Here is a 27,733-nt window from a genome sequence, read left to right on the forward strand (position 1 = left end):
ATTCCCGTACCTTGATAGCCATCTCTTGGCAAATGCAAATATTGTTACTGAAATCCAACACCACCTCAAATGTGCTAGTATGGCTTTTGGGTGCCTTCAGGTGAGAGTCTTTGATAATCATAATATTAGTGCTCAGCCCAAGCTTTACATGTACCAAGCTATCATTATATCATCTCGTACATGTGGGTGTGAAACATGGACTACCTGCAGAAGGCACATACGATGCCTGGAAAAATATCACCAGTGCTGCCTGAGAAGGATCTTGAGAGTGAAATGGCAAGATTGGTGCACTAACATTAGTGTTCTAGAAGAAGCAAACTCCACTAGTATTGAAGCCATAATCATCAAGCACCATCTCCATTGGACAGGCCAAAGACAACACGGAAGACCAGAGAAGTGGTACAAAGATACACTAAAGACCTACTGTACATGTAGAAATGTCACACTGAAACTGACAACTGGGTAGCTACTGTACTGGATTGTCCAGTATGGCGCAGTAATGTCTTGGAAGGAACTCTGTGCTTTGACCAAAAATGTTGGAAAATAGAAACTGACAAGCGCAATGTTAGGAAACAACAGGAACTTCAGAAGAACAACACTACACAGCCAGCCCCCACCAGACCAAATATACATCATCAGTGGCTCTAAGATTGGCCTCTACAGCTATTGAAGAACCAACAAAAACAGAGTTTTGAAGAAGACAATCATACTCGTCAGTGAGTCATAGCCCATCATTTGAATTATTACGAAACAAGTTAACTCAGTGCATTGTGGCACGGCCTGTTCTCGCTGCTAACTCTGTACTCGAGAGGAGAGACAAGTGGGTTGGAATCCCCTGTCCGCTACCCTTGAAATGGTTTTCTTGGTTTCCCATGCCAACTCCAGGCAAATGCCGTGATGGTACTTTTCTCGAGGCCACGGCTGCTTCCTGTGCAATTACACCTACATCCATAAACAACGCTCTTGTGCAGCAGTACAATTAGCTTACCCCCATGGGGTATCCTAGAATAAATAATGATGTTATTTGCTTTTACGGTTTTTAGAAATGCTCAAGTGCCAGAATTTCATCCCGCTCGAGTACTTTTACATGGCGGTAAATCTACCGACACGGGGCTGATGTATTTGAGCACCTTTAAATACCATAGGACCGAGCCAGGATCGAAGCTGCCAACTTGGGCTCTGAAAGCCAGAACCTTAACCGCCTGAGCCACTCAGCCTGGCAGGGTACACTAGAAAAAGCAGTCCTCAGACACTCCTAGCTTTAAAAGCAGGGGGCGGGATATCTATTTCTCCCTGATATTTTTAGTATGAGAAGTCTCATGTCTATTTAATAATGTTAATTATTGTTCACGTTAATTTCGTTTTATTTCCTTGATGTTGTGATTTTTAATTTTAGGTTGGCATAGTTGGCCGTACAGGAGCAGGCAAATCCTCGCTCATCATTGCCCTCTTCCGCCTTGCCAATGTAGAAGGCTCAATTATCATTGACAATGTGGACACTGGTTCTATTGGACTCCATGACCTCAGGAAGAAGATCTCCGTTATTCCTCAGGAGCCTGTACTTTTCTCTGCCACTCTGCGGTATAATTTAGATCCCTTTGACGAATTTCCAGATGAATTACTGTGGAAAGTTCTGGAAGATGTAAGTTACTTTACTAATAGGGAATCCATTTCCAATTTGCATTCCAGGCATATATTTGCAAGCATATTTACTAACCATCAATTTCTTCTTTTATATGCAAATTTCATTCATTCATAACCCAGCATTACTTGCTACACATGTATGTGTGCCATGACTCGCTAGCAAGTGCAGCACTTTTCCAATGTATTAACTACATGGTGGCGCACGTTAAGTCACCCGATTGAATCTTGATCCTACAAGTATACCATTGGGGCAATAGCTTTCAAATTGTGTGCTCAATGTCGTGCAGTTCATGGAAATTACTCCAGATGTCGTTACGAGTTCACCGCTTCCGTTTTGAGTCTGCCATTTCAGTTTGCCGTGATGGCGGACAAAGAACGGTTGACCGTCGCACAAAAGACGAAGACTGTGTTACTGTTCACGGCGATGAACAGTGTTACATTGACACAGAGAAGGTTTCATGCTCATTTCGGCACACGGTGTGCTCCCAGCCCACAGACAATACGCAGATTACATCACAAACTTGCAGGTACTGGATCTGTTTTGGAGTGTACACGGCCACATGCACGTACTGTAAGTTCGCCGCAAAACATTAAAGCAGTTCCAGTGGCTTTGACTAGTAGTCCGAGTAAATCAACAAGAAAAGCCAGTTGGGAATTTCACGGTGATCTGTACAAAGAATTATTCAATCCGAGCTTCGCTTGTCTCCATACAAGATGACTGTGGCGCATAAGCTTACTGCGAGAGAGAAGGAGCGGAGACTACAGTTTGCATGGTGGGCAATCGAGCAAAACCAAGAGGCAGTGCTACACAACACATGGTTTTCGGACGAAGCTTATTTTTATGTGAACGGTGTTGTGAACAAACAGAATGTTCGTTTTTGGGCACGTTAACCTCCGCGAATAATCCACATGAACGACACCTGCGGGGCGAAAGTGTGCGTGTGGGTCACGATGTCAAGCCATGGAATCATCGGTCCGTTTTCTTTCGATGCTACAGTAACCGGTGAACGCTATTTAGACATGCTGCGAAACCAGACCTTTCCTCAACTCATGGCCACAGGTCTTCCATTGCACACACAATGGTTAATGCAGGATGGAGCACGTCCCCATACTGCCAACGTTGTGCTTGATTTCCTGCACGAAAGACTTGGCCTTAGGGTATTGTCAAACAGATTTCCAGAACGTTATGAAGAAGGATGAATGTGGCTGCCTCACAGCCCGGACATTAACCCATGTGACTTCTTCCGTTGGGTGTTCCTTTCAGAGAAGGTGTACCACAGAAAACCCAAAAATGCTGTGCAACTTAGGGCCACCATTGTGGAGTTATGCCACGCCATTCCAGAAGATTTTTGTCGGAGAGTCGTCACAAATGCACGTGTGCGACTTGAAGAAATTGTAAAGCAAAACGGCAATCATATTGAACATGTGATTCATTAGATTGTATTTCCAAGCTGTATTCTTTACTTCTACATCAATAAATTACAAATCTTGTCAACAACAAATGTGTTATTCATGAAACAAATCAGGTGACTTATCATGCGCCACCCTGTATGTGTGGTATGCTCTTAGTGAAGAGGAAATGTATTTATAGAATATCTAAATTAATCAAGTTCTTTCGGAACATAAGGTCTTATATATAAGCATGTTTTAAGTAGGAAATATATGTCACAGTAGATAGAAACATCTTCACATCTTGGTTAACCCTAGAACTCAAGATAGTTAGAGTATATTAGGTAGGCCATTCTCACTCACAGTGCTCTCATTGGTCGACCGTTCATGATGTAGACTGGAGGGCTAGAAGCGTGCGCCTGCATGCAGCATAAACTTCAGTAATAAGGAAAAATAAGTTCAATTTCTAATAAATAATTAAAAGGTTGGCCTTATTATACATGGTAATAAAATTGTACTCTACACACTACCTGCAATCAATCATATAATACTGTAGACAGATAATAGAAGAAACACTCAGTAATTACATCTTAAAGGCTGACTTTAAGAACAATACATGCATAGGAATACTGGATTAGTTGTTGGTTTAATTGTATTTGGAATTCACGTTTTGATGACTTACGAAGATGTTGAAAAGCTGAAGACGTCAACAGTCAACTCTCCACTGAATACTTCTTCATAGCATCTATTAGATGTTTTTTTGTTGAGGTGATGGATTCTAATAAAAGTCCTAGTTCTGACGTACAGACAGATAATATTCTCATCAAGTTCAGGAAATTTTGATTCATATTATAGAAGTCAAAGTTTGCATCACTCTTTCACATTTATAAATATAAAGCCTGTGAAAACTGCCAAATAGTACCTCCAATTGCCTGCTAGTAAAAGAAGTCAAATTCTGTCACAAACTACAGAAGGGGATGGATTGCTTTAAAAAGAACTCCTAGGCCATGGACATGTGAAAAACATTATCCAAGCAGTCTTAATTTAATCTGGCAGTTAAAATATAAGACATACTTGCATTTTTCACATCTTCAAAATGTCCCAAGAGTGAGTTAATAGAAATTACAAATCTAGTCTGAAACAGAAGAAATGTTTTCCATTTACCAACCCTCACTTCTGTAATCACCTCCAGAAAGCATTTCAGAGTATTTTCCTGGCTTCTTAAATTTAAGCCGTATCCACTCCTAAGGGGAGTCTTTTCATTTTTGGGTCCCTAGAGTTCAATACATTAAAGGTGTCATTGACTAGTTCCATGAAGTTGCTTTCAGTGTCCTTGTTTAACATATACCGCACTGCCAGAGCTGTGTGGCTAGAAAATAACTGCTCAGTCATTCTGACTTGCTGACGTGATCTGCCAGTTACACTCAGATGAGCCTCATTAATATGGTGTGTCAGTTGATAGGTCCCCTGTTTGAGTTTGTTATAGGTGTTGTATTGTCTTCTTCTGAAACTCTGAACCATCAGCTAACTTCAAACCTTCATCTAAAAAGTGGTTTCTCATTACTTTCAATAGGTGGGGTACATCACAGAATGCCTACACCTTCCTTTTATCATCCACTGGGTTGATGAAAAACATCTTGTCCTTGTTTACATTAGTTCACTCCACACTTTGACATTCCTCCACCCCTCCCATATCACAAGTTATTGCAACAACATGAATATCACAAGCTTCAAGTTTACTAATTATGTTTCTTAACAACTCTGAGGTCATTGTCATCTCAAGGTCATAAAAAAATGGGTTGCTTTCATGCAGCATGCAGCAAAGAGTCCTCGAACCATCACTACCTGGACATTGCTGTAAGAACCTAGTATGTGGTCATCAGATGAATCGTATGAAATTTGCCTGTCTGTATTAATTTCATCAACTGTCAAAACCACAATCTTTTCAGACTCCTAATTTACTGCTCTGGCTTTCAACAGATATAGCACCTCTGTTAAAATTTTGGGTCTACATTTAAACCACTGAATCCATGTTTGTAAGGTTTAATGGCATGATAAAGTAATGTTCTGGTTCCTCAAATAATCATATGCTTTTTGGGAAAATGATCTCAGTGACAAAGCATATAGATCATTCAGTTATTCAGCTAATTATGTTTAAAATATTTGCTAAATAATTTAATGAGTACTCTCATATCGTAGAAGATATTTTGACATAATACTGTATTTCTTCTGATGGGTATTCTGTTTTTACAGGTGGAGCTTAAAGGAGCCATAGAGAGTCTAGACTGGAAGATCACTGATAGGGGCAGTAACCTGAGTGTGGGACAGAGACAGCTGGTGTGTCTAGCTAGAGCTATCCTGAGAAACTCGCGTATTCTGGTCCTGGATGAGGCTACTGCTAATATGGATCTAGAGTAAGGGTTTACATATAAATATACACTTCTGCCCAGAAAGCAGGCACCCTGTATTCTTATTAGTCTCCAGGAGTTACTTCCCGTGTTGAAGATATGAGGGGCATTCAATATATAATGCAACACATTTTATTTCTCTGCCAATTTCGGTTTTCAAGAATTGGAATTTCGTTTGGGACATCTTTGAATACTCCCACTTCATCTTGTACAGTTTCATTCATTTCTGATAGGTGCCAGTGCTATAACTAGCCTTCAAAATGGCATCTGTAATGAACCCTTTTGGTCCATATTGAGGGATACCTACCTTCCTTACCTATCAGCAAAGTTCATGAGATCTGTCTCTTGGGTCGTTTCGGGTTCTTCGTCACTTGCTGAGGTAAAGGTAGGGTTCATTAATTCTAATCTATCTACTGGAATGAAAGGTCTATTTAAAGGATTCCTATTTATTCAGGAAAATTCTGAAGTAATTTACTATGTCAATGGTGTCATAGTCAATTGTGTCCACTGGACACCACAATCATTTTTACATAAATGTCAGAACACTGGTGTGAGACTTTAACGTAACTGCCTGATGGGCAATCTTACTAGAAACCATTATCTCAATTATTAATCATTTAAGAAAGGAAAGTCTGGAAATCCTTAAATTCGGCTTCCATGTGAGACCACATGTACCATCATAGTGATTCGTTATGGTCCAGCCCTCGTAACACGAATTCTGGACTCTGGTTATAATTAAGGCCGTCCAATCGGTGTGTGCCACACAGTGGTTCTACGGCATGGACCCTTAATTGAATCGATGTGACCTGCGTCTATGTCATGGACCGACATCTAATCTTCTAAGTTACTTTAAAGTCATTGTGGATGATGACCGCAAGGAAATGATGCTACAATGGCATATGGCCCTAATCTAAGTCACTGAGGTTGATGACCCCCTGACCATCCAAGTTTCTAGGCTGAAGGCTAAACACAATTAAGTTACATCGGTTGATGACCAAAGTTTCCACTTTACTATCCCCAGCACATTCACTGCTCAATCAATCAAAGTTCAATAATTACAACAACAACAATGCTCACAAACTTTGTGGCAGTAAAATCCATTTCCTTCGGATATGTCCCCTTAATCGTTACTTTACATGTTAATATTCCCCAGAAAAACAAACTAAAATTTCCAGAATGCATCTCCAAGTTATTCGCTTGATTAAAGTTATTTCAAAATGCGGTTTCACTGAATTTAATAATTTAATAAATTTAAATGATTTATCGAAATGTTAAAGAACAGTAAATTTTATCTCCGCGGACTCTGGTTTCTTCACAACTTTCTACGCAGCTGTGATGTAAATTCAATATTGCGATGTTTATCTGGCTGGAAAAGAATTTGTTACATCATTCAGGTCCAGCTATATATCTCATCTCGTGATATCATGCTTAAAAATCTAATCTAATCCTAACCGTTATTAACACTTGGATATCCTAATAATCTACGTACAAAGCAAACAACTCGCCATATCATTACGATGTCATATCTCGCCATCACTGAATTTTGCACACCCCTCGCAGACAAATCGATCATCACGACCATCGCTCTATATTTTGGACAACCCTGAAATTGGGTTACTCTGTTCCTTATACTCAAAGTTCATGGTTTCAAATGTTCATTCCGTCCCCAATTACAGTATTTCACAATACTTAGATCATTACCGGCTATGAATTTTCAACTAAATCCAGCATTTTAACGTTTTCCCTGGTCGAGAATTGCAGTACAATCTCGACTCCACTCCTATTCCCGTTATTATCCCCGCTGTCCGCTTAGGTCTCTCACCCCATGTTCGCTTGGCAGTTACAGGAACCACCTGGTTTATTCACAGATGACTGACTTCTCAAAATGCTCCCTTTAAACTCTGCCGACATGATTCAACAAATACGATATTCTAACCAACAAAATGCACAGATATGCTTCAAGATGCCCACACTAATTATACGCGTCGCCAATTGAATTATACGCGTCGCCAATTATACCGCTATGGATTTCTATGAATTTCTTTCCATTCCCAACATTATAAATATTCCTCGGGCTATCATATCCCGGCTTCAATGACAGGACTCTAACCTGATTCGCACATCTCATCTCAACTCATATAAAACACTCCTCGGGCTTCAGTGTCCCGGCTTCAATGACAGGTCCAACCTGATTCACAAAACTGACCTCTATTTCCCAGCTCCACAATTATCATCGACAAAGAACTGGAATAAAATCCTCACTAGAAATACCGACGTCTAATATCGCACAATGCATTAATCATGAATAACTTCGCATAAATGATATCGTATTTTAATAACTTGATTTTACGAGAAATGACTGAAACATTCTACTAGATCTTTTTATTGTCAGTCAGACACAGTTTAAAATGGGCATAGGAAAACGTTTCTCTCCGTGACCAAATTCATCACCCTTGGCTCTCACCCGACAGCGCGCTTCCACTCGATTGAAAATGAGTGACCATGGATTATTATTATTAACGTCAAATTGCAGACAGAAGAATTTTACATCGAATGAACATCTTACTTTGACATCACAAAATACAGGCAGTACACTCACACGGATGACGATCTACATTGGACGTGATATCACTTCGGAACCCTATTCAATAACTTTTTACAACATTATATGGCACTCGCAAGACTTCAAAATTTTATCCAAGTGGAAAATAAAACAAATGACTCTTTTAGTCATACCCTCACATTTACAAAACTTAGTAGGGGTGACCACTGCGTCGTAAATCCCCATTCAAATACAAGAAATCACGAGACAAGATATAAGAGGTAGTAAGATGGAAAGCCACCTACCTCATGTCCACGCCAGTATTCGTCTTAGGGCTCACCTGTGACCCTGGCATTTATTTAGCCATCTTTACATTCATGGCTGTACATCTCATTATGTTTCTTCAGGTTTCCTGGAATAAAGCATAAAAAAAAAAGAAATACCCTTCACTTGTTTGCGGAGCGCACACGATGGATTATAATTATTCCCGCACACGAATTACTTAATCACATTAGAATATTTCAGTACTTTGACCGTCCTATCTGATACACTTATTTCTCTCAAGAAAACTATCTCCCCATGGAGTCAAGACTTAGCCGCAATGGCTAAAATCTGCAGCCGAACTCAGTCTACTTTCGTTGGTTTGATTTCGCAGAGCAGGTCAACAATTTGTCGTCCGCTATGTATCACAAATGCCGGAGAAGGAAGCTTCGTCATGGCGTCCCTTCATATTTATAGCAGTTACCCCCTCTCTTCAGGTCTCTCCCTTTGCCGCCAAGAAAAATTTTATAAATTTTCTGACTTACCTAAACTTAATTTCAAGAGTTTTGAAAGTGACTACATGCTTGCTACATTTCTGATGGTAGTGTTCATGGACATTTAAAAATTTTACGGGTTCGATTTGTGAGATGATTGACCTCCTTTGATAGGCACTATATTTTTTTGACTTGGCGTGGTCACGCCGTGTACACGCGCTTTGAAATAGTTCATAAAAATGAATTGAGATTCTTCCGCCGTCGACACGTGTGGTTGACGTCACGTACCCCAGAGCGTGGGACCGAAGGTAATCACCCCCTCGTCACGTGTCAACTCCATGCTATCAAGAATCCAACTTTAAGTTTAATTGTTATATAATGCATAATGTTCTTAGGGCACAAAGGTCATGGGTTCATATTTCCCCCAAGACACGAATTCCTTTCGCGCAGTGACAAGGAATTTCCTTTAAATACTCCAGATGGCGAAATTTCTAATTTTGACGTCTGATGAAACATGACCTTTGAACATAAATTCCTTTCTTCTCTCTTATGCAGTTGTTCATCTTCTGGTGTACGGATTCTGGTTGATGCCTTCAGCTTCCTGGTAGTTCTTGGTTGCTTGGGGAGTTCGGGGTTGCGGGGTAGATCTCCAGTGAATTGTAGTTGACTTATTGTATGTTAGGTGGTTTGTCCTTCCAACTTCTCGACGAACTTGCATTCACATCAAAATGCGAAGTTTCTGGGTTCAACTCCCTGTCCTCATTACTATCGTTGTCACTGACTTTCTTCATTTTTGCAGGTGGTTTACCGTTCTCCTTCTTCATCATTCTCCTTATCTTCTTCATTTTGGCAGCTGGCTGACCCTTCTTCTTCATCATCATCATCATCATCATCATCTTCATTTTAGCAGCTGGCTTACTCTTCTTCTTCATCATCCTCATCTTCTTTTTAGCAGCTGGTTTACACATCTTCTTCATCATCCTCATCTTCACTTTAGTAGCAGGCTTACCCTTCTTCGCATTTGCTTGAGCCTTTCTTGACGGACTATATTCGTCATTACTGGCATCCTCGTCTGAACGTTCATCCCTCTCATCACTGCTGCTTTTCTTAGGCCTCTTCTTCTTATTGGCGCCAAATCGTTTAGGTTTTGCTTTTTCCTCTTCAGACCCATGCCATAGATCAGAATGTCTGGATTTGTAATTATTCCACCTTCTATCGGCTTCATTTCCACGATGGCGTCTGCGTCTTTGGTAAGACTTTTCCCGACATCGACCCTGGTTCCTCCTACATGGATCACGTCGTCTACTCCACTTTCCGTACAGGTAGCTAAGCTGTTCCACGTTCTTACTATCCTGGTTTGGTATGGTTTCAAACCCTTGCCCATTATTCTCTTGTATGACTGCCTGCGAGACATCCCTATCCAGTCTACTCTCTTCGGTATGGTTTGCGACATTCGTTTGTTTTCCACATGCGTAACTACTTGTGGCGCTGATTTAGGAGACTCCATGTTAGTAAAATATTCAAGTAGACGGGCCATTATAACCTCCACTGTTTCTAACTTCTTGTTCGAGTCTTTCGCATCCACCTTTATATTTTCACTTGGTTCCTTCAAGCCTGCCTGTACCTCCTCAATACTCCTAGCCGTTTCTTCCTGAGTGGTACCTAAATTCCTTATATCCTCTTCTACCTCCGTCTTCAGATCGGCCCTAAGCTCAGCTTGATCTGACATCAACTGCTTATGTAGATCTCTACTTCCGTTGACGTGCCTATCGAGGTTTCCTCTACTTATGTCCTGACTTTCACTAAGAACACGTTGTAGCTCGCGAGTTTCTATGGACTGCTGATTTATTTCATATTTAAAGTCAACCTGTGCTTTAGTGTTCTGCTCCACCTTCACATTTAAGTCACCAATGTCCTTCCTAATATCAACGCTAGCTTCCTTACAACTATCCTGAGTGTCCTGCACTTTAATGTCAACATTTTGAACAACTTCCTTCATACCTTTCAATTCTACATCTGCACTATCTAATTTATTGTCCACTGTTTCCAACCTTACACTCATAGATTTAATATTCTCACTTAAGTCCTTGATCATTTGGTACAACGGCCCTTGGGCCAATTCTCCCTCCTGCATAAACATACTGTATTTAACAGAAAACGATAGGTCATCAGTGAGCCCGAGACTTCAACGGCGTATAATAAGACTACAACGATAAACATCACAACATCCTCCTATCTAACACATCACACTGTTAATGCAACATTCTCTAAAATTTTTATTTAATAAAATGTGAAATTCAATGTTCACTCGATCAAAGTGATCAGCCAAAACACTCAAACCAGTATTCAAATTTTTGGGAAATTACATTAACACACTCAAATTATACCTTTCATTCAGTAGATAAATTACTCTCATAGTGGTATCTCCTAGCCTTACTCGTCGGGCGTTTATCTATTTCTTCGAGTTCACTATCAACTCTGGCGCACGATTTTATCATCCATAATGTGGCATAGCCTCAACATTATTTCTCTTTTCCCATAGTACACGATTTTTTTCAAAATATCCTTATCGTTATCGTGACTTAGGTTCCCTCATCGTTATCGTGACTTATGCCCCATCGTTAAGTGACTGATGCCACCACGTTGGAAGCCATTTTAATGAACCCTTTTGGTCCATATTGAGGGATACCTACCTTCCTTACCTATCAGCAAAGTTCATGAGATCTGTCTCTTGGGTCGTTTCGGGTTCTTCGTCACTTGCTGAGGTAAAGGTAGGGTTCATTAATTCTAATCTATCTACTGGAATGAAAGGTCTATTTAAAGGATTCCTATTTATTCAGGAAAATTCTGAAGTAATTTACTATGTCAGCGGTGTCATAGTCAATTGTGTCCACTGGACACCACAATCATTTTTACATAAATGTCAGAACACTGGTGTGAGACTTTAACGTAACTGCCTGATGGGCAATCTTACTAGAAACCATTATCTCAATTATTAATCATTTAAGAAAGGAAAGTCTGGAAATCCTTAAATTCGGCTTCCATGTGAGACCACATGTACCATCATAGTGATTCGTTATGGTCCAGCCCTCGTAACACGAATTCTGGACTCTGGTTATAATTAAGGCCGTCCAATCGGTGTGTGCCACACAGTGGTTCTACGGCATGGACCCTTAATTGAATCGATGTGACCTGCGTCTATGTCATGGACCGACATCTAATCTTCTAAGTTACTTTAAAGTCATTGTGGATGATGACCGCAAGGAAATGATGCTACAATGGCATATGGCCCTAATCTAAGTCACTGAGGTTGATGACCCCCTGACCATCCAAGTTTCTAGGCTGAAGGCTAAACACAATTAAGTTACATCAGTTGATGACCAAAGTTTCCACTTTACTATCCCCAGCACATTCACTGCTCAATCAATCAAAGTTCAATAATTACAACAACAACAATGCTCACAAACTTTGTGGCAGTAAAATCCATTTCCTTCGGATATGTCCCCTTAATCGTTACTTTACATGTTAATATTCCCCAGAAAAACAAACTAAAATTTCCAGAATGCATCTCCAAGTTATTCGCTTGATTAAAGTTATTTCAAAATGCGGTTTCACTGAATTTAATAATTTAATAAATTTAAATGATTTATCGAAATGTTAAAGAACAGTAAATTTTATCTCCGCGGACTCTGGTTTCTTCACAACTTTCTACGCAGCTGTGATGTAAATTCAATATTGCGATGTTTATCTGGCTGGAAAAGAATTTGTTACATCATTCAGGTCCAGCTATATATCTCATCTCGTGATATCATGCTTAAAAATCTAATCTAATCCTAACCGTTATTAACACTTGGATATCCTAATAATCTACGTACAAAGCAAACAACTCGCCATATCATTACGATGTCATATCTCGTCATCACTGAATTTTGCACACCCCTCGCAGACAAATCGATCATCACGACCATCGCTCTATATTTTGGACAACCCTGAAATTGGGTTACTCTGTTCCTTATACTCAAAGTTCATGGTTTCAAATGTTCATTCCGTCCCCAATTACAGTATTTCACAATACTTAGATCATTACCGGCTATGAATTTTCAACTAAATCCAGCATTTTAACGTTTTTCCTGGTCGAGAATTGCAGTACAATCTCGACTCCACTCCTATTCCCGTTATTATCCCCGCTGTCCGCTTAGGTCTCTCACCCCATGTTCGCTTGGCAGTTACAGGAACCACCTGGTTTATTCACAGATGACTGACTTCTCAAAATGCTCCCTTTAAACTCTGCCGACATGATTCAACAAATACGATATTCTAACCAACAAAATGCACAGATATGCTTCAAGATGCCCACACTAATTATACGCGTCGCCAATTGAATTATACGTGTCGCCAATTATACCGCTATGGATTTCTATGAATTTCTTTCCATTCCCAACATTATAAATATTCCTCGGGCTATCATATCCCGGCTTCAATGACAGGACTCTAACCTGATTCGCACATCTCATCTCAACTCATATAAAACACTCCTCGGGCTTCAGTGTCCCGGCTTCAATGACAGGTCCAACCTGATTCACAAAACTGACCTCTATTTCCCAGCTCCACAATTATCATCGACAAAGAACTGGAATAAAATCCTCACTAGAAATACCGACGTTTAATATCGCACAATGCATTAATCATGAATAACTTCGCATAAATGATATCGTATTTTAATAACTTGATTTTACGAGAAATGACTGAAACATTCTACTAGATCTTTTTATTGTCAGTCAGACACAGTTTAAAATGGGCATAGGAAAACGTTTCTCTCCGTGACCAAATTCATCACCCTTGGCTCTCACCCGACAGCGCGCTTCCACTCGATTGAAAATGAGTGACCATGGATTATTATTATTAACGTCAAATTGCAGACAGAAGAATTTTACATCGAATGAACATCTTACTTTGACATCACAAAATACAGGCAGTACACTCACACGGATGACGATCTACATTGGACGTGATATCACTTCGGAACCCTATTCAATAACTTTTTACAACATTATATGGCACTCGCAAGACTTCAAAATTTTATCCAAGTGGAAAATAAAACAAATGACTCTTTTAGTCGTACCCTCACATTTACAAAACTTAGTAGGGGTGACCACTGCGTCGTAAATCCCCATTCAAATACAAGAAATCACGAGACAAGATATAAGAGGTAGTAAGATGGAAAGCCACCTACCTCATGTCCACGCCAGTATTCGTCTTAGGGCTCACCTGTGACCCTGGCATTTATTTAGCCATCTTTACATTCATGGCTGTACATCTCATTATGTTTCTTCAGGTTTCCTGGAATAAAGCATAAAAAAAGAGAAATACCCTTCACTTGTTTGCGGAGCGCACACGATGGATTATAATTATTCCCGCACACGAATTACTTAATCACATTAGAATATTTCAGTACTTTGACCGTCCTATCTGATACACTTATTTCTCTCAAGAAAACTATCTCCCCATGGAGTCAAGACTTAGCCGCAATGGCTAAAATCTGCAGCCGAACTCAGTCTACTTTCGTTGGTTTGATTTCGCAGAGCAGGTCAACAATTTGTCGTCCGCTATGTATCACAAATGCCGGAGAAGGAAGCTTCGTCATGGCGTCCCTTCATATTTATAGCAGTTACCCCTCTCTTCAGGTCTCTCCCTTTGCCGCCAAGAAAAATTTTATAAATTTTCTGACTTACCTAAACTGTAATTTCAAGAGTTTTGAAAGTGACTACATGCTTGCTACATTTCTGATGGTAGTGTTCATGGACATTTAAAAATTTTACGGGTTCGATTTGTGAGATGATTGACCTCCTTTGATAGGCACTATATTTTTTTGACTTGGCGTGGTCACGCCGTGTACACGCGCTTTGAAATAGTTCATAAAAATGAATTGAGATTCTTCCGCCGTCGACACGTGTGGTTGACGTTACGTACCCCAGAGCGTGGGACCGAAGGTAATCACCCCCTCGTCACGTGTCAACTCCATGCTATCAAGAATCCAACTTTAAGTTTAATTGTTATATAATGCATAATGTTCTTAGGGCACAAAGGTCATGGGTTCAGTAATGGAGGTGCATACCAAACAGAGCAGTTACTGAGTTTCTTTTGGCGGAAAACCAGGGCAACATCGATCTTCAAAGGCATTTACAGAATGTCTACGGAGACTTGACAGTGGACAGAAGTACGGTGAGCTTTCTCTATGACAACGCAAGACCTCACACAAGTCTGTGCACCCGACAGGAGCTCACAAAACTTCAGTGGACTGTACTTCCTCATCCAGCCTACAGCTTGGATCTTGTGCCTTCTGACTTCCACCTGTTTAGCCCAATGAAGGATGCACTCCGTGGGAAGCACTACGTGGATGATGAGGAAGTTATCAATGCAGCATGATGTTGGCTCCAACATTGAGCAGTCAAGTGGTACCATGCAGGCATACAGGCCCTCACATAATGGTGGCACAAGGCCATAGCATTGAACGGAGATTATGGTGAAAATTAGGGTATTGTAGCAACCTGATTTTAGGAAAAAGGAAAGTGTTGCATTGCATATTGAACTCCCTTCATACATCCACTAACAATTCAAACAATCCCTGTCATACAGCTTTAATTTCTACCACAACACAAAGCAAAGTGACCATACTATAATACCTTGCAAAACTACAGACTGCCAAGCACTACATGGATTTGCGCCATCTCCCGTGTCCAAGATACTTGGCGTCAAAGAAAACTCCAGTCAGGTTCAGGGTAAATATAGAAGTTAAATTTAATTTTTTAATCCTTGTTTTTATTTTCACGTGCATTCCAGATGATGCAAATACCCAGGTACGCATTTCTTCGATCCAAAAACCATATTGGTGGACGTCTCCACCAAACGTTCAATAGTGATGTCGGTTATCATAAATTGTATGTATGTTCAGTCCGTTATTATGTGATATGGATTATCTACCAACAAAACATCTTTATTGCTTCAATAAATATTAATGATCCGCGTCTACGCCAATATTTTATTCTTTCTCTTCTCATATTTCAACGTTTCAATTATATCCTCGCAGCATTAATATCTTTTCTCAATTCTTTCCTTCCTATCTTCATACAACATCATCTCATCTCATATCTCTATTCTCATATTTCACTTCATATCTAACGTAACACATTTCTATATTCATCTTATATAATCCACATTGATGCAAAAAATTCTCTTCATCTTTAAAATAAATCAATCTCCGGATCAATATTTACATTTACAATATCAACATGTATTCCGTCCATCTGTATATCCATATCTAACCTTATCTCACTCATTTATGGCAACAGGTAACCTATGTTTGTTAAATACAATATCCTACGGCATTCTATTCTTAACATGTTGAAAGCCAGGACACATAGCAAGAAATGTCCTGATGGCCAAACATTTTTCCTTCTATGCATGTAGTAAATAAGCAGTAAAGCAAAATTCGGAGTGATATTTCAACTAAGTGTTCAATGTACGTACGAAATACAATAAAAATTCCCAGCACCCTGAGGTACCGCCATGGCCCCACAGAAAAGTTCATTGCATGGTTTTGCCTAGACGGCCAAAGCGGTACAGTCTAGCGGTACCAGAAGCTTGCATTGCTTGATAGTACACATTGTAGATAACAGAGCGAGTCATGATTTCTTTACTAGCGCTTAGGACTACAATCACAAGGCACTCATTGTTTTACAGTAAGGTGTGTGTGAAATACTTGCGAGATATTTCTAAGTTATTTTACCAGTGAACGGAGAGGTTAGTTATAAAAATGAAACCGTTTTCTTCTCGAACTCGTAAGTTAATGACGCTAGCCATTCAGTATGAGAATTCTGGTAAGAAGTGTCCATATCAAAATGATCTATTACGTTTCGCAACACAAAAACTCTTCACCAAGTTAAATTTGAAATATATTTATTACCTATTTACTCGTTGTGAAATGCTCAATGGTAATGTAAAATGTTGTCAATGAATGTTGTCAATTTAGAAAATGCAAATACGCTAATGTTTACGCTATATTTATTGCGATAAGCGTAGAAATCAGCTCAGGCATGGGTGAAACAATTTGCAACGAATCAGTGTGGCCTATTGATTAGGTAAGCATAAGCTTGGGGTGAAAATGGGAAATCACAGAAAACCAAAACCAGGTTTCCCGACAGTAGGATTAAAACTCACAATCTCCAAAATCTTGAACTTGCTAGATAGCTAACCCGGCGCACTGATTGGACAAATACTCACAAATTGCCATTAAAAGGAGGTTGGATTAATAAAAAATAAAGACTATATTTCGGAAACCAAGCATGCCAGGATTTTCTCCGGGGCCATAGCGGTATGCTAACATAGTGAATTCAAGAGTTCAGCGGTCCGCCGGCCCGGCAGGGAAAGTCATATAGCAACACATGTCAGCGGTACTTTGTACCGCCGTGGCCTCATGAGACACTCACTCAGCGGTAGAATGTACCGCTCTGGCAGCCAACGTGTTAAATTATTTCACACGTTATGGCATGATATACCGTATTTCTCGGCATAATCGTCGCCACTGCGTAATCGTCGCATCCTTTATTTTCAATACAAAAATCGGACTTTAAACATTTAATTGCATAATTGTCGCACGTCCAAATTTTGTTCACCAATCTGGTTAAAAGGTAAATGGAACTGCAATGTAAGTTGCACATGAATTCGCATTTTAAATACATGTATGGTTTATGGGCAATTTGGCAACACTGTCACATTTGCGAGATGTTGCCCAACGTATAAATAAATAATACCGGTATATGTACGACGCATGGCTTACCGGTAGGCTATCGGCAGTTTGACAAAGTGGTCGCGAGACAGTGTACAATTTATTCACCACCTACATATTATGAGTTCTCATTTGAAATACGTAAGGCTGTATCGGCAACGTCGCCAGGAAATACCGGTACCAACACACACTTGTCTTCTAGTAGACAGGTTTTCAGGTTGGAAAAGCGTTCGCCGAATTGTTGCGAAATCACGCCATGATGTCACAGAGGTTAGAAATTCAACATGGCACGCATCGGACAATGTCACAGCTAGCTAAGCGATGCTGCCAACTTAGGTGTTAGTTTCAAGACCAAGCTAGTGAAAAGATTATTGGTCTGGCTTGGTTAGGGGCAGGGGGCAACAAAGGCCTCTAGCAACCCACACACATCACAAGGTAGGACGCGATTAATAACCCTGTGACTAAATCAAATGTACCCGGCGCACGCTGTAACTATTTTAAACCGTGTGATTTTCTCATTTTCAACGAAACTGGTACACTCATACTATACATAACTGTATCAAAATATTGCAATCATGATATACGCGATGAAAATAAAAAGTGCGACTTATAGGCCGTTTTGTTTCACTTTTCCTTACATCTCGTAGTAATTGGAAAACCTTCAAGGTCAGTTCTTATTGCAAATGAATGATATACGTGAATATTACGGCAATAACCTTTATTTTGGTAAAGATTCCGTAGACCCTTCGCGAACGATAAGTTAGAGATCCCACATGGCGCGGCTCGGCGAATAATTATGAATTTTATTTTAGACTTAATTATTTTGATGTATAAACGCGAGTATTACGTGCATTTAAAATTTATATCAAATACAATTTAGTTCTAAATAATTTTTTTGAGTAATACAAATACTGGTATTAAAAATTCTTCGTATAATGGTGGCACCCTACTATTTTTCCAAAAATTTTGGTATAAAAAGTGCGACGATTATGCCGGGAAATACGGTATTATAACTGATTGATATTGTAGAAATCACACTGTTTGTCCAACCCTTGTCCCGTTTCCCTACGGGGTCGGGTATGAGGTGAGATGAATTTGTCGTGGCGGTTTTTTTATGACCGGATGCCCTTCCTGACGTCAACCTCATCAGAGGAGTTAATGAGAGATGAAATGAATGACGTGATATATATGATAGTAGGGAGAGGGTGAAACCCGGTGCCGGCACATAGCCTACTCCTGTCGAATAGCACCAAGGGGTCTGCTCAAGGCTTAACGTCCCCATCCGACGGACGATTCACCATCAACAGCGTCATATGCCCTCACTCCATATGAGCACTGCGGAGAGGTTTGGAATTTAATCCAGGCTTTTGGCACGCAATCTAGTGATTAGAAATTGTATACCACCACCTCCCCTACCCTGCCGGCCAACATTCTGTTGGTGAAAATTTTTTCGACCAACGGGACTCGAACCGGCTAACCTCGGCGTTAGACCGTTTTTAGACTTCAGCGCCTTAACGATCATGGCCACCAGGCGGGCTATTGTAGAAATCACACTACCATATAATATAGTTTATTTTTTTCCAACTTGAATTTGATCGTATTTTCTTAAGAAGACTGCCTAATTCCTTCCTTAAAACAACACACTATTGAGTCACTTGCAGGAAAATAGCTTAGATTGATATGTCTCGAAGATATAAACGATCTATCACATGATAATCAAAATACAAACAATCTACAATGCATTAAAACTATGGAATTCAATTGATATTACTCTGAAACTTATCTTATTCTCTGCCTGCCGGGATTGTGTTAATTCTGTTTAGTCATCAGTTTCATTGGTCAGCCTCGTTGTTCTGCCGCCAATCATCGGGATTTCCTCGATTATCCGGACAGCTCCCCCATATTCTTTACAGGTCCATGATGTAGGTGTCTTGTGCAATTGGGAAATACAAAATCATAGATGAGATTAGTGAAAACACATTGACAAATGCAAAGCCTTCTTATATGATAATGGTCTTAAGTATCGGCTTAGACAGATATTTATGTTTTTTTAATTCTATGCAGACTACCAATATGTCTGCTTTAGCTTTACGTATTTATCTCAACTGTAATTGTTAGTTGTATTTGTTTGGCTAAAATTGTGAATTCTAGTCGAATTTTTCTTCTTATAAGTCAAGGCCTGTTCAGTGTTCTTTTCTTATGATTTGGCTAGGTGAGTTTTGCGGTGTTTTTTGTATTCAATGAAATTCTTTTAATGTTAATATTAAAATTATATGTATTTTACACATATAAGCGTATAATATCTCTTCTTCTTTAGTTGATATTGTAACCTTGATGTATTTCCTTGCGAATCGCTCTTCTTGCAGCTAACTTGTGTGCGCTTTTTCTTTCAATGTGAATTCAATTCGATTTTATTTTTCCAAGTGTTGGGCTTAACAATTCGACCATTACTTTGTCTCGCTCATGGCCACTAGGATTCTGATCATAACTGTTCCATGCAATTCCATGTTTCCTTGATGTTTTAACTTCTTATGCGTACTATTTAATTTCATTAGCAGTAATCGCATGCAGTTTGACTCTGCGTAATTGCTCACAGAACAATGAAATGGCACAGATTTCCGCTAGCCATTATGTCATTACAAATCCTCCTAGAAGGTAAGGTGAAGTCTCATAAAGCAAATGAATTTTAGTATGGCACAGCGAATGGTCTAGACCTTGCATCTCAGTGAATTTAAGCCTGACTGTGAAGTCTATTAAAAATATGCTAGAATTACACAGATAAATTGATTTCATTGAAAATTACGTGTCCACTGGGATATTTTATATGAAAGATGAGACCGAACCATTAACCACCTCAAACACACACTTCCTCTTTCCCTTTCCCTTTCCCTTTTTATTTTCCATGCCTTGGTGACATAATAACAATTATGTTAAATTAAGACCCAACAGAGAGAAAACTTCTTTCATTTTATTTCAGAACTGATGCTTTGATACAAAAGACAATTAGAAGAAAGTTTCAAGAATGCACAGTGTTGACAATTGCTCATAGATTGAACACTATCATGGACTCCGATAAGGTGCTAGTCATGGAAGGAGGAACAGTAGTGGTAAGTTGATAGTGACTGATCTCATCATAGAGTATTCAAATGGACTGGATCATTATGGAAAAATCATTTCCCAGTAAAATTAGAAGTACAATGGGATTTTCATACCTTTTGTAAGTAAAGGTCATTCTTAACTTTTAATACATGTGGAAGTAATGCAGTTTTCATACAACTGATGAAGGTAAAGGATTTCTCAGTGTTAGATGAGCTAGAGTGGTCAGTTCATTGCACAGTCACCTTGGTGCCTGAAGATTACCATAGAATTTATTTATTTTTGTTTTTGGATGAATGAGCATGAATGTTGCATTTCTCCAGAAATTGTATTCTTACTTCCAGATTTCTCAATTGCTTGGCAAGGAACTGAAACTATCTTGGGTGAACTGTAAACAGTAAAATAAATTCTGATGTTTAGAGTCATTATTTGAGTGTTTTGTTGATATCCATGAATCATTGCCTGAGCACATCTCATCAGGGAATACTGGTACCATATAGGATACACAGCTATCATGAGTTCTATATTTCTTAGTTTCTGATTCCTTTCTTTTATTTAAATAATTTATACTTTGGCCAACATGTCTATTTTACTCCAATGCAGATTCTTTATTGGCTTTGAGAAATATTTTCAGAGTAAGTTATTTTCAGCTAGTTGACTACATTTGTTTTGTTGTAGATCTCTTATTATCTGCTAACTTTGCAAATTAGTACCTTATTATTATTAACCTTCCAAGTGCCAAGTGTTTTTCTCTAAATTCCAGGCTAATTACTGAGGCAATACACAGAGATTAAAAAAAGAACCATTGTCACTCTTAGAAAGAGATACATTTGACCTTTAGTATACCATTTTACTCAAAAAATCATATTTTACATGATGTAAGTACAAGATAATTAATTTACACATCCGGTGAGTATCAGACGATCAGAATGTTGAAAAACTAACCACATTTTTGTTATTCAGATTTTCATGTTAACCACTAATGAAAAACACACCTATTTTTAAAAGTTACTATACACAAAACACACAGAATTTTTTTTAAGTTTTCAGAATATACAGTTCACTCAGTGTAAATACAGGAAGAAAAGTACAAAATAACTAAAATTCCAACCTACACACAGTTCCATCATCCACCTGGCACTACTCAATCATCATTGGAGAGTTTCCTTTTCTTGCCAGGCCTTATAGGTACCGTATACAGAATTGCTGCAGTTTATGGTAGCAAAAAATTTATTTTCAGGATTCAGACCCACAGTGTCAAGATGGGGAAAGTCACATACCCAAATTAGAAGGCCCCACTGTTGGGCTTGCTTAGTTTATCATTAGGTAGGATACATTCTAAAATATTATACTAAATTTATTCATTATATGCTTCTAAAGGAAGAATTTACTTGGTCCACTTTTCAGTACAACATTCGGAAAAACACTTTATATTATGGATACATAAGGGGAAAAGCATTTTCTGTTATTATATCATTACATGTTTCAACATCTATTGGGTCACCCTCAGCTGGTTCACAGTCACATTTACATTCATCAAAGACATTCCATAAAATTATTGAAACCTATTACTGTTTAAAATAGATGATGTGTTGCAAGAAAATATACATTAAAATGAGGTACTACAATATAAAAAACACATGTGATATGTCTTAATACTAAACACATTTTCACGTAAGTTATTGTGAATTGTGAAATATCAATCCTGATATCCTCTGTTTTTTAAGTTTACTGTTTTTAATACATATTATTGCTTGAATGAACTTGAGATTGCCCTATTGCATTCCTATGACGTTGCAAAATTGTAGATGTTTTCTTATTGATGGACCGGTATTCAAGTTAGATTGAAGGAGACTCCTTGTTTCTCTTGTGTTTAACTTAGGAATAAGCTTATGTTGTGAAATGCCAGACACAGAAAAATAATTTTTTGGCTTAACTTGTTGATATTCTATTTGGAGTCTAAAAAGAGAAATAAATAAAACATTTGTGAGTGGAAGAAAAAACAGATTTTATACTGTTGAAAATCAAATGAATTGCTGGTATTTACTCCTACATCCTTCAGACCCTTCTAAGTGGACTTTGTCCTTGTTCTCTCACATCATGTCGACGCTGGACTAATCGCTTCTAGGCAATGAGGGTGAGCTGTTATTGTGGCGGGGAGGGGAAGGAAGGAGAACGAGGAGTGGTGGGTGAGCGATCGCTTGTCCATGACTTGTAAAGAATGTTTTGTTTCACGACTGAACCCACAGTGTTAAGATTGGGAAAGTATAAACTGGATAATAAGGATTGAACATATAATGAAATACAAGGTCAAATATTCAAGTCTAAGTGCTGGTACGATTCCCTCATTTCATTCCATAGCAAACAAGTTCTTTTTTTTTCAGTTGAAGGAAATTAAAGCTATAATTTTACAGGCAATCTGAACCAGAAGGGTATATTTTTTGTTTTGAATATTTCTCATATATCTCTCGCTCATTAATTTAATTTGCACTGGAGTCTAACTTTCTGGTTGAATGGTGAATGAAGTGACTTACAGTACAGAGGGCACCTGGTTTGATTTCTGGCTGGGTCATGGATTTTAGCCACAATTGGTTAATTCCTTTAGCTAGAGGCTGAGTGTTTGTGGGTCTGAATACAAATCTTCATTTACATTTAACACATCACTCTACTGACCACCACAGAAACATGCAATCTATATATGTAAAATAACATGTCCTGACTGACTGACTGACTGACTGACTGACTGACTGAGTGATTCATCATCGCCGAGCCAAAACTACCGAACATAAAGAAATTAAATTTTGGGGATACATATATATTACAATGTGGGTGCTCGCTAAGGGACGATTTTTGGATATACTGTTGCTAAGGGGGTGAAAACGGAGGGAGAATTTTAAAGATGAGTGTATCTATATCTCAAAACTTAACAGTTTGAACATGAAAATTGGTATTTGGAATCTCCTTTAAAAATAAAGAAACATGTGTTTTTTTTGTTTTTGGAAAATACTATCAAGGGGGAGAGAAAAGGTGAAAAAGTGGTTGAATACCTTTTATGAGGTTACTTATATCTCAAAAACTGAAGATGTTACACTCATGCAAATTGGTATTGAAATGTCCTTTAAAAATAAAGAAATAAATATTTTTGTTTTTGTTTTGGAAATCTATTTAAAGGGGAGAAAAACAGGAGTAACAAATGGGTTGAATTTTTGAAACGAGTATCATCATCATCATCATCATCTCCCTTTATCCAGCTGTAGCCGGGTAGGGGCAAATATGGTTCCTCTCCACTTTCTTCGGTCTTTCCACCACTCCTCCTCCAACACTGTGTCCCAGTCCAGGTTTCTTTCTATAATGCTGCATTGGATGGTATCCTTCCATCTCAATCGTGGTCGTCCACGGCCTCTCCTTCCTTGGATTTGCATTTCCAACACCTTTTTTGGCATTCTTTCGTCGCTCATTCGCTTTATGTGCCCAAACCATCTTAGTCGAATCTTCTCTATTCTATCATTCATTTTTTCCACTCCAATTTCTTCCCGGATTTTCTCATTCCTTATTTTGTCTCTTCTACTCTTCTGTATCATACTCCTCAAGAACTTCATTTCGGCTGCCTGTATTCGACTCTCATCCTTCTTTGTCATTGTCCAAGTTTCTGCTCCGTAAGTAGTTATGGGTACGTAATACATCTTGTACATAGTATCCTTTGCTTCCGTTGGCACATCTTTGTCCCATAACATGTTTCTTACACTATGATAGAAACAACTTCCAGCTTGAATCCTTTTACTAACCTCAGCATCCAGTTGAGCATTCTCCATTAATTCACTCCCCAGGTATTTAAACGAGTATATCTACTGTATATCTCAAGAATGTATTCATATGCACTGGACTTACTATGAATCTTGTTCAGAGAGTTATTTTTTAACATAGTGCTGCACAATATCTCACGTGGTATGTACACTTACAAGACCGTACTTGTCTTTACATTGTTTAATTTATTCGGTATTTTGTGTTTTAATTTTGCTTTAGGCTGACGATGACCTAGTACTAGGTCGAAACTAGTCCCTAATCATTTATGTAATTTAAACTATTTACATTTTGTAATGAAAAGTTGGACCCAAATAATATATTAATTTACTCTATTGTACTGTACATGTTCCCGTTCAAAAGTTGTTGAACTTTGACCCCTTTAGAGGCTACTTTAGTTTCTGAGCAATATTTTGAATTAACTCTTATAACTATAAACTATCTTTAAAATGAAAGTATCGTATCATGTTATATGTATAAGGAATATAACAGCATGGGTTCAACCCTGATTGCTGTTCCTTCTCGGTATCTTCAGACGTTGTTGAAACTTCTGAGGGACTGTTTTACTTTTTGTTCTCTGCATTAGGGTCACAATGGTCTTGAAACTCACTTGAGGTGAGGAATCAATGCCTCAGGCTGGAAAGCATAACAGAGTAGGGTTGACATTGTAATCTTTTGCCCTTGTTTGCTTTATCCAAAATTTGTACCTATCCACCACCTGGAAATTTAGTTTTCACCCTCTTTGGTGACTGTGTGTATGAGGAACTGCTGCTTTTGTGATGTTTCATATATCAAAATCTATAACACACATGCTTTGGTTCTCTAATCAGCAACAACAACATCTCGTATACTAAGATACTTGTAAGTAGAGGAAATGTGAACTTGCATAACAAATTTTGTGTGCTTCCAGGAGTATGACCATCCCTATGTGCTGCTTCAAAACAAGGACAGTTACTTCTCCAAGTTAGTAAAAGATACTGGTACAGGAATGGAAGAGAAACTATGCACAATGGCACAAGAGGTAATGGTTCTTAATTTGTAGCTCTGTTTTCCAGTTCCTTAAATATTAATCCATGCTTATGAAATAAAAGGACCTTTCTCAGTTTGGCAAAATGAAACTCTTTTCTGCAGAATTGCCACATTTTCTACACAATACAAATTCCACCAACCATTTTATTAAAAATCTTTGTTGTTTTGTGGTAAGTTTTAGATGTACAGTAGCTTTTACTACAAATTACTTCAATTCAGGGACTTAACTTTTGACCTTATTCAAAGTCATCCTCAGCCTCCAAATAAAACAGAAGAAACATGCTAAGTTTTTGTTACATATAATAGGTACAGACTCCGTTTCTAGTATTACAAACTATGGCACGGTACATTAAAAAAAAAAAAGAAAACCAGCTGGACATACCTTCTGCAGTGTGAAGATTTGACATCAACGCAAGGTACTGACAAAGGAAAATTGGGTACCGCTAGCAGAAATAAGCTACAGAGTGGAGGAAGTGTCCAATATTTATACATCACAGAGTTTATAACTGCTAAGGTCTTCAGTCTGCCGAAACTAATTTTGAATAAATAAATTTACAATTGACCTGAAAAAGAAAACTGAGTTGACAGTGAAAAGTATGTCTTCCTTCTAACAAACTCCTAACAAATTAGACACATCCAACATATCTTTAATGCCTTCACTAACAGTATTTGAATAAGTAAGACTTGTTTATGTAATTTTATGTCAGTTAATGTGTAACTGAGGTAATATTTTATAAATAGTTCTTGTTCATTTGTGCATGAAAATGAGTTTTGCATTGTACATTGTATAAAGGACCAAAATCTCGTAGGTGTATGAGAACTCTCGTACATATTGCAACCTATGTTTATTAGCCAAAGAAAATAAAATAACAAAAAGATGCTCTTTACTAGGGAACAGTTACAAGAAAAGGTTAACAAGTGGCTGAAATGACCTCATGTGATGTCACATCAGTCTTTAAAAAATACATTTTAAATGACAATTATGGCAAGAGAATGCTAGTGTGAAGCCAAAAGTGCTCAAACAAGTCCACGCATTCATTGCTGTGTTTTGTTATTGTCTCTTCTGCATGCATAGGATATTAATATTTTCATGTTAAAATTAAAGATAAGACATGAATGAAAACATACATGTAACTTATAAATGAATATCTTAATTAAAAATGTGTTTTCTATAAGAAATAGTGCTAAAGGGTAAAAACATACGCATAACATATAAATGAATATCTTCATTAAAAATGTCTTTTTCTATACGAAATAGTGCTAAAGAGTAAATACAATGTGGTGCCAATAAAAAATGGAACAGAACAAAATTGACACATGTAATGCAAAGAATAGTTGCATTTTTAAAATCAGGACATTTAATTTTTTGAAGTGACCTGATTCTCCATGCTGATGTCAGTAGCTATAGTTGAGTACTATCAACCAGGACACAGTCAATGCCTAAAGATACTGAGAAAGACTTTACTCACAAGGTCAGTGATGCTGTAATCGCATTTTCTGACTCACTGAGTTCAATCAGATCTTTGAAGATCTGTGCAATTGCTGCTGTGAAGTATAAACTCGCATTACATAGAAATAAGATTAGCACTTATGACACCAAATGCTCAATGTTAATATTTTTTCCCCTTCTCTTTCAGGCTTTCCAGAGGGCAAATACTTCTCATGAGATCTCTACTTCAGAATCAACCAAGCTGTGAAGGTTCAATTGTTTCCTCAGATACTGATGTTCCTAAGAGATTTCTTTCATTCCTACTACCTGTGTCTTCCACTAGGTTTAAGTTAAATAGTACATCTATCTACTTAACTCCATTTCATCTGTTATGTTATACTTTTGAGAGATCCATCTTTATTCCATAGTACTACATCATTTGACCTGTTGACAACTCTTGATGATTTTTACATTTGTCCATTAGAACATGCCTGATATGTCTCAATGTCATTTACGACTGTAATAGTATGGAGGCTGCTGAGGTATTATGGGTACCATCATTCATGACAATCAGTGGTTAAAAATACTGTGAAAGACTCACTTTCAAACTCGATGAAGAAAGCAATGGAAAACTACCAAATTTCATCATCATCATCATCATCATCATCATCATCACCATCATCATCATCATCATCATCATTATCATCATCATTGTCCATTTCCCTCTTCCAGCTCCTGCTGGATTGGGATGTTTATGGCACCTTTCCATCTTTCTCTAGCCAACCACCATTGTTCCTCCTTAATTGTGTTCCAATACACAATCCAGGTTTCTTCTAGTAGGTAATACTATTCTTG

At 38.3% G+C, this 27,733-nt stretch overlaps 1 protein-coding gene across 1 annotated transcript in view; it reads left to right on the forward strand.

Moving 5' to 3' along the window:
• The window catches only part of LOC136866831 (ATP-binding cassette sub-family C member 4), a 288,334-nt gene extending 261,098 nt beyond the window's left edge, over positions 1-27,236 (forward strand). The window contains exons 19-23 of the mRNA XM_068226858.1: positions 1,397-1,642; positions 5,287-5,447; positions 20,501-20,630; positions 25,331-25,441; positions 27,087-27,236. Coding sequence (XP_068082959.1) covers positions 1,397-1,642; positions 5,287-5,447; positions 20,501-20,630; positions 25,331-25,441; positions 27,087-27,146 — 708 coding nt within the window. The 3' untranslated portion in view covers positions 27,147-27,236. The remainder of the gene's footprint in view (positions 1-1,396; positions 1,643-5,286; positions 5,448-20,500; positions 20,631-25,330; positions 25,442-27,086) is intronic.
• The last annotated feature ends 497 nt before the right edge of the window (positions 27,237-27,733 follow it).

This window comes from Anabrus simplex, chromosome 3, assembly GCF_040414725.1.
Source record: "Anabrus simplex isolate iqAnaSimp1 chromosome 3, ASM4041472v1, whole genome shotgun sequence".
Classification (NCBI taxonomy): domain Eukaryota; kingdom Metazoa; phylum Arthropoda; class Insecta; order Orthoptera; family Tettigoniidae; genus Anabrus; species Anabrus simplex.